The 8,815-nt window shown below is 45.9% G+C and overlaps 1 protein-coding gene across 1 annotated transcript; it reads left to right on the top strand.

Annotated features, from left to right (window-relative positions):
• The first annotated feature begins 841 nt into the window (after positions 1-841).
• Positions 842-8,600, top strand: LOC105933847 (sodium- and chloride-dependent GABA transporter 2). Its single transcript, XM_021322050.2, is given in 15 exon segments — positions 842-950; positions 1,036-1,221; positions 1,710-1,844; positions 2,132-2,361; positions 2,363-2,451; positions 2,549-2,681; positions 2,868-3,002; positions 4,157-4,260; positions 4,361-4,485; positions 4,961-5,073; positions 5,182-5,319; positions 6,743-6,845; positions 6,911-7,011; positions 7,158-7,328; positions 7,840-8,600. Coding segments are annotated over 15 exon segments (1,920 nt in total). The 5' UTR covers positions 842-943; the 3' UTR covers positions 7,990-8,600.
• The last annotated feature ends 215 nt before the right edge of the window (positions 8,601-8,815 follow it).

Genomic DNA, 8,815 nt, shown 5'->3' with positions numbered 1-8,815 from the left:
GGGGATGTGGTGGCAGCATCATGCTGGGGGGGGGATACTTATCTTTCTTGAGGACATGGGATGGATTGAGGTAAACATTGAGAAGAAAACCTGTTGGAGGCTGTATGGAAAAAAAACAAAAAAAAAACTTGACCTTGAGATTGGGACGCTTACCTTCTGAGTTGGAAACAAAAAATTGTCTAGATGTGTAAAAGCTATTTGAGCTTTTTTTTTTTAAATCAAAGATGAACATAAAATAAGTTGCTAAATAAGTAACTTCGTGGTTGCAGCGTGACAAAGGGATGTGAATAGTTTCCTGAAGCACTGCGATCTTTTTGAAATTCTCCGGTTCCATCCGACAGCAGGATCACTCACGCTGTCCTGCTCCGACTCAGCCGAGTCCGATCCGGTGGGAACTGACCTCGGCTGCTTTTCTCCTCTGTCTGAGTGGCCTCACCTCTGTCAATGTACTGACAGCAGCAGGGCTGCACTGTATCCATGTAATAAGCAATGAGGATGCCTAACCTTTGCTTATGTCATAACGCTTCAGCACTTTCTGTCTGAAGCGCCACACCTATTGGCCACGAGTTACCTCTGCAAATTTCCCCCCAAACGTTCACGCCAGCGTCGGATCTCAACTTGTTTTATGATTTTTAGGTTTATTGTTCTTTCAGCAGAGGCACGCTGCGGCTTAAAACGACATTGGAGACCCGGGGGGTCAAGGGTCACCCTCTCGGAGTCATGTGTTGCGCCTTAATTTAACTGTCAAGACGTGGTCGGTGATGGACTTTGCACCGAAGGGGGGGCAGACGGAGGCGAAGGCGAGTGCGAGGCCAGCCCAGGTTTAGCATTACAAAGCCCCGCCCCCTTTCGCCAGCCACGTTAAATACTAAAACCTGGAGCTTTCCCCACATCAAAATCGGCAAACGCCTTCAACCCTGAGACGCTCGAAGGTCACGCAGCGATGAAAGGTAAGCTTTCAGCCCCACTGAATCAGAATCGGCCCCCTCTGGTCGGCGCTGGTGTCCTGACCGCCGTTCCCCGCCGGTCCCACAGGAGCCAAGGCAGGCCATCCCAACGGCAACAACCGCATCATGGACGTGCCTCCGCCCTCGGAGGAGAAGATGGAGGAGCGGGGTCAGTGGAGCAACAAGCTAGAGTTCGTGCTGTCGGTGGCCGGCTCCATCATCGGCCTGGGCAACATGTGGCGCTTCCCCTACCTCTGCTACAAGAACGGCGGCGGTGAGCGTAGAGCTTGAAAGTGTTTTGCGTGGAGCACAATCGGCTCATATATAGAAATAAAATTAAAAAAAACCGGCTACAGCAGGTCAGTCTTACCTCCTGAGCCTTCTCCCTCTGTACTGAGAGGGATCTAAAGGGACTGCATCCAGCCCAGGAAGGGTGTCTCTGCTGAATTGGACACCGTGTCCCCCCTGTCTCTCTGTTCCTCCGTGGGGCGGCATGCCGGGTCAGGGTTCAGGTCAAAGCGCGGGGTCAGACAGCTGTTGTTGCCCCTCGCTCGCAGCAGCTGTTCCAGCAGAGACGTGGAAATCTGAGCTCGCCCGGCGCCTTGTGGAAAAGAAGCTCCCGAGCTTGTAGCCACTAATCTTAACACTTTTATTTTTTTATACATCCAGGTTTAGTTTCTGTGTAATCACGCAGGATCAAACGGCTCCAATGTTAAGGGTGATGCGTGCAACGAGTAATCCAGGCCCTCTTTCGACACGCAGGTGCATTTCTGATCCCGTACATGATTTTCCTGTTCACCTGCGGCGTTCCCGTCTTCTTCCTGGAGGTCGCCCTGGGTCAGTACACCAGTCAGGGAGGAATCACCTGCTGGAGAAAAATCAGTCCCCTCTTCGAAGGTAAGGGAGTAGTTGGGGGAAAATGATTCGTGCTTGTTGAACCTCCCTGTGTTTTGTCAAGTTTAGTTTGGGGGACTTTATGTCAAACAAATCTGACAGGTGTGGCACATCTGGAAACTGCTCAATGTCAAACAGGTTAGGTAGAGAGTATCTGTGAGCATTGTGGGAGAAGTCCCCGATTCTCTATTCTGTCCAGACAATGGTGTCTTTTGTATGTCTGCTGACACATTTTTGGGATGTTTTTTTTGCCTAGCTCTGCTCCATTTCCTTAATCACCCGTTCTGCAGGTCTGGGCTACGGTACTCAGGTGATTGTGACTCTGCTGAACTTCTACTACATCATCGTTCTGGCCTGGGGGATCTTCTACCTCTATTTCTCCTTCTCCTGGGACCTGCCTTGGTCGTCCTGCAACAACACATGGAACACGGGTAACGAATGTGGACGAGCGACGATCCCCCTCAAATGTTCTGTCGCGCCATCTGGAGGCCTCATTTCTACCTCTATTCCCCCCCCCGACAGAAAACTGTGTGGAGTTCCAGAGGAGAAACACCTCAGCCGCACAGACGGTCAACCTGAACATCACCTCTCCTGTCATAGAGTTCTGGGAGTGAGTTTCTCAAGCTTCTCCGGCTCCATTTGGGGACTCTCTTTCGTGTGTAGCCGCTTTTTTTGTCTTACCCGGAGATGTGTGCCTGACCCTGCAGGAGAAGAGCGCTGCGGATCTCCCCCGGCATAGACCACATGGGCTCTCTGAACTGGGACTTGGCCCTGTGTCTGCTCATCGCCTGGGTCATGTGCTACTTCTGCATCTGGAAGGGGGTGAAATCCACCGGAAAGGTGGGTCGGAGGAGAAAACCAAGGCTTGTCCCAGTCTGAACTTGACCAGAAAACACAGATGTGTGTGTTTGGGTGGGGGGGTGGGGTGGTGGGTGGGGGGCGTACGTGAAGGGGGGACATCTGGTGTTTGTTTTGGAAGGTTTCGTGTTTGCGTGTCTCTTACCCTTGTGTCCTTTGCCGACATAGGTGGTCTACTTCACCGCCACCTTTCCTTATCTGATGCTGATTGTGCTGTTGATCCGAGGACTCACGCTGCCCGGCGCCGGGATCGGCATTCAGTTCTACCTGTACCCCGATTTGGGGCGACTGGCTGATCCGCAGGTACCGTCCACGACGGGAACGCGTCTCGCACAGATTCATTTATCTGCCCCGAGCCCGGCGAGGACAAAGATGTCCAGATGTCCCATGGCTCTCTGCTGGGAAGCCAGGTTTCTGCTGGGTCCATCTGCTCTCACGGAAAGAGGCGGCGGTCACAGGGCCGCGCCATCGCTGAGACTGTAAACACAAACTGTGCCAGGAATGAGCTGCGCAGGACACGAGACCCCAAACATGCTCCTCTTGGCCTAGATCGGCCTACTTCTCCCCCAGATGGGTTTCTGGTTCTCTCGTTGACTTGTTTTATTTTTTTTGCTAGCCTTAAAAGGCGAACCAGTCCAGGTTAACATTAGCTTGAGTTGTCTTGCAAAAATCAGTTTAGGCCATCGTTCAGCTTCACCACCTGTGAAAATCCGGGTATTTGTTTGTTGTTTGGGCGAACATGATGTGATGGTGAATGCTGAGGCAGGATTAATAAGATGCCTTTCTTACAAATAACCATTTAAAGGTGGCTGCGTCAAGGATTAAAACAGAAAAAAAAAAAACGGTCCTGTCCTTTTGTTTGTAAAAAAATAAAATAAAGATTTACATGCCGATTTACCACACCCGCTAATTTATCTGTGCCACGGACAGCCCCTAAAAATCAATCCACCGCTGTGCTTTACCTCATGCCCTGACTTCTTTTGTTTGTCATGCAACTGAAAATTCATTCTGCTTAATCTTTTCTTTCTGGAACCATTTTGAATGACCATTTTACTCGAACAATTCGCCTATTTTAGGTATTTTTACTTACACTCGCGTTAAGTCAATAAAAGAACATCTATGTTCTTGTGATACAGAGCTCTCCATGACTTCTTATCGTTCAAAAAAGCATTAGATTATTTGCTAAGCTTTAAATGATTTTAGTATACAATAGCCTCTAAAAGTTGATTTAACGATTGCGGTTTAAAAATTCACTCAAAGTCTAGGGCTGCTGAGAATGTTGATGATAATATATTTTTTACTGTGAAACATCTTAGAGATCAGTTCAAGTTCTACTCAGTTAATTTTGACAGAAAAGGGGAATTCTTCCCATCTTTTTGCACACAACTGTACATAAACTGTGAAACATTTCAGACTGCTGCATGTCTGAGAGAGGTTCTGATCTTCCTTAATGTTAGGTGTGGATGGACGCTGGGACCCAGATCTTCTTCTCCTACGCCATCTGCCTTGGCTCGCTGACCGCTCTGGGGAGCTACAACAAATATAACAACAACTGCTACAGGTATCTCAGCCTGTCCCAAAGTGTCCTCCCTGATAACCTTATTACCTATGTCAGACATGAAATTACTGATTTTAATGGCCTAAGTGTGTGTGTTTTGTAGAGATTGCCTGGCTCTCTGCTTTCTGAACAGCAGCACCAGCTTCGTGGCAGGCTTTGCCATCTTCTCCATCCTGGGTTTCATGTCCTACGAACAAAACGTCCCCATCTCCGAAGTGGCAGAGTCTGGTGAGGCGAACGCGCAGCACTAGAGCGTCAGCGGGGCCTGTGGTTTCGGCGCAGCCGCTTTCAAAGGGGTTGACGAAGCGGAAAGTGCTGCTCGTTTTATGAAGTCGGAGGACCGTTATTCATGTTTTTTCACAATTCTTTACAAGCACAAATCTGAACGGGCTGCGTTCAGCCCCTTTTACTCTGATGCCTCTAAAAAGATCCACCGCAACCCAAGCGCCTTCAAGGATCGCCTGCTTTTCGATCTTTGTAAATTCAGACGTTCTGTGAAGGCCTCAGAGGTTTGTTAGACAAAAACAGCGTCAGAAGGACTAGTCATGCCTTTTCTGTCCACTTTACAAACATGCACTCTTTTGCTTCATGTCAAATCTCAATATTAAATGCGTTACAGCTTGTGGCTTTAAATTAAAAAGCACAAGGTGAATGAATATTTCTGATAAACTCTGTTTTTTTTGTTTTTTTGTCTGTTGAAAAGGGCCTGGCCTGGCCTTTATCGCTTACCCCCGTGCCGTGTCCATGATGCCCTTCTCTCCCTTGTGGGCCGCTCTCTTCTTCGTCATGATCGTTTTCCTGGGCCTGGACAGCCAGGTTAGGCAGCTGGCCACCATTTTTCGGGCCGCCCTGACCAAAAAGGAGTTCTGTGTGTCCGGCGTATTTGCTGATGCTTGCTTACCTAACTCTCTCCCTTCCCATCAGTTTGTGTGCGTCGAAAGCCTCGTCACAGCCGTCGTAGACATGTACCCCACTGTGTTCCGGCGCAAGAACCGCAGGGAGCTCTTCCTCTTAGGGGTGGTGCTCTTCTCCTTCCTCATGGGCCTCATCATGCTCATGGAGGTAAATACGCACTTTTCCCGGCAGTACAGCCACCTTCTCTCCTTACATGTCGCAGGGATGGAGTGCGCAGGGAGAAAGATGCTTGACCATTCCTCCTTCCAGAACCTCTCTCTCCGGTTCATCCCACAGGTTTTCCGGATTTAGAGCTGGAGGCTGAGATGTTCGTGGATGAAAGCTGACTTTGTGTCGGCTGGTTTACATATCTTGGATCATTACCCTGCTGAAAGAATGAGTGATTTCTTTAGCGGAGGCAGCTGGAGTTTTATTTCAAATGTTCAGGAATAAAAACCTTTTTTCCAAGAACCACAGCATCGCCATGCTTCCACCTTACCTAACAGGGGACACGAGCAGCTGTTCAACATATTCACCCCTACTTTCTGGACTGTTTGCTGTTGACAAGCTCTGTCGTCTGATCCGACCAAAGCACACAGTCCCTCTAAAGGTGGCAGAAGGAGTTGGAAAACCGTTCCAATAGCCGTTTGCCATACGGATAGCATCAAAGGGAGAGCTGGTGACCATCATCTACATTCTGCAGAGATAAACCGATGTCCTTATCCTGCTTTATGTTACTATACACTGCAAAAACAGAACTAAAAATAAGTGAAATTTTCTTGAAATTAGTGTATTTGTCCTTGATTTGAGCAGGTAAATAAGTTTATCTGCCAATGGAATGAGTATTTTGACCCCTAAAATAAGATGATTAGATATACTGAACTTGAAATAAGACAATACAGATGGATTGTTCCTATTTTATGTACAAAAATCTTATTCCATTGGCAGATCATTTTATTTACCTACTCAAATCAAGGATAAATACACTAATTTCAAAAAAATCTTACATACTTTTAGTTCCCTTTTTGCAGTGTAAGAGAAATGTTCTCTGTCTCATCTAATTTTTATACCTCAAGGAAACAGTAAGTCATCTTAATATTAATTTTAACAATCTTGGTAAAAAAAATAAACAACTCATCATGATGTGAGGTAAAATAATACAAAAATGTTTTAGTTACTTTCAGGGGTGGCAGTAACCGTGGGATCAGGGTTTAGTTTTTTTTCTAGATTTTTCAACTGTGTGATGATACGACTGGAATAAATAATGTATTCTAAGGAATTTTTTCTTTTACATATTTAGATATGCACCACAAACAATTGAGGACCATATGTGGACCAGCTGCATAAGCTGGTAGCTTCCAACTTAAGCTCATGTTTTAGGGTTTCTTTGATTGCTTGCAAAGTCCGCGATGTCACTTTGATCTGTGGCTCAAGGTAAACAGCAGTGGCTAGTTGGTAGTGAATGAAAATGTGATTTGTAGACTGTTTGATGTTTTTTTTTTTTTTTGGTGTAAGAAGAAATGTGGGTTCACATATACATTTTCCACAAGGGATCACAAGGTGACCTGCTGTTTTATATTTATATTTCCAGGGAGGGATGTATGTGTTCCAGCTCTTTGATTACTATGCAGCCAGTGGCATGTGTCTTCTCCTCATGTCCATCTTTGAGACCGTCTGTATCGCCTGGGTCTATGGTAAGCACTCAACCGATCATTCCTTGCTTTTCTCTTTAACGCTGACACATGTGCCCTCGTTGCAGGTGCGGATCGTTTCTACGACAACATCGAGGACATGATTGGCTACCGCCCGGGACCTTACATCAAGTACTGCTGGTTGTTCTTCACCCCAGCCACGTGCATTGTGAGCCTCGGCAGAACTTTGGCTTGTGCAGAAACGATTGCCACAACTGAGAGCGGGCTTTATCGCCCAGCAAATACTTAAATTACTGTTGTTTTTTTTTCTATAACAATTGAAATTCTTATTTTTTATTTTTTTTGTCTCTGCAGGGGACATTTGCCTTCTCCCTCATAAAATACACCCCTCTTAAGTACAACAACGTGTACGTATATCCGTGGTGGGGCTACGTCATAGGCTGGCTGCTCGCCCTTTCCTCCATGGTCTGCATTCCTTTCTGGATGGCGTACAAGATCGGCACCGCACACGGTACCCTCAAAGAGGTATGCCGATCCTCTGGATTGAAGCATTAATCTTTTGTTTCCAGCGTCTTGCAAAAAGTATTCGTGCCCCTTTCACAAATAAGGCCTCCCGAGTCATTCACTGACGCCTACATGTCTTTTGTGGGGACGTCTCCTGTACGAATGGTGCCCAGGGCGGTCCCTGCTTCTGCCGTCCTCCACATCCACTGCTATTTTCTCCCTTTTCGGGGCTGCTTCAGTGATGCACACATCCACAGAAACCCCACTGAATAACTCGCCCCTCTATGATGTGACTGATGATGGAGTTAACCTGGTTGCCTGATTTTCAGCCACAAGCAGGGGGCACTAACTCCCCACTGACTGGACATGCAGCAGAAAAGTGGTCCAGGAACACATAAGTCCTATTGTTTACATGGTGTTTGTGCCATATGCCAAAACTGCTACTGTCTCTACTAGCTTTGCAGATCTGATGCTACAGATTCTTAGTTGTTTTTTTTTTTACATATATTTTCATTTATTTATTTTCCTACAGCGCATCCAGGCGCTCGTCACCCCATCCGACGATTTGCCTAAAACCAAAAGAGAGCAGGAGAGGTTACTGGCCATCTTTGTTCCCGAGGACAACCCAACCAGAGCGTCGAACGGCTACTTTCCTGTCTCAGAGAGAGACTCCAGCTTATGAAGCCCCACCACTGCTTCATAAACACCACGTCTTAAGAAATAACTATAAGCAACAAAGTCTTCATCGTTTCTCCTCACAAATGCAGGAGCAACAATAAAGAAGCGGGAAATAAAAAGAAATGTCATATCTTTACCCGCTCTAATACCTAAAAGCGATCTTATGGACTCAGGAGATACGAAGCCAGTTTAGTGCTGGGCTTGGTGTATTTGTACACTAAGGAACAAGGGGGGGATTTAAACAATTTCTAAAAGTAATGTGCCATTTTTAAACTATTTAAAATTTAAGTACACATAATATTGACCACATATTTGATAGATAAAGAAAATATAATGTTATTTTATATTAGGTGATTGCTACGTCTTTGTTGTTCTAATATGACAAATGATTGGAAGTCTTTCTGTGGCATTTACACTATTTAGAGTTGTTGTTATCCTTTGTTGTAGAAATAGGAATAAACACAAATATAAAATAGCTGTAAACATTATTATGTAGACGTGTCACACAAGGCTAACATGGGACATAAATTGTTTTGTTTTTATAACACAACATATGTTGACTGTAAAAAAAAAAGTGAATTCTGTGTCATTTTGAATAAACTGTTTCTTGTCTTTTACTGTTTCAAATCTTTACTCTTTTAGTTTCCAGCTCTGTTGGAAATGTGCTATATGCTTGAAAGCACCCACCGTTTTTTCTTAGATTTTCCGCCGTGCTTAAACCGCATGTTGTGTTTTTTAGTTATCAGGCCCAGTATTTTGGTAACCTGACAACAGCCAGCTGTATGTCTCGCTCCGCCTAGCTCCACTCACATACATCTGGGACACTGCCA

Source organism: Fundulus heteroclitus, chromosome 17 (assembly GCF_011125445.2).
Source record: "Fundulus heteroclitus isolate FHET01 chromosome 17, MU-UCD_Fhet_4.1, whole genome shotgun sequence".
NCBI lineage: Eukaryota > Metazoa > Chordata > Actinopteri > Cyprinodontiformes > Fundulidae > Fundulus > Fundulus heteroclitus.
The sequence above is the reverse complement of the archived record's forward strand: the minus strand, read 5'-3'. Positions and strand labels throughout refer to the sequence as shown.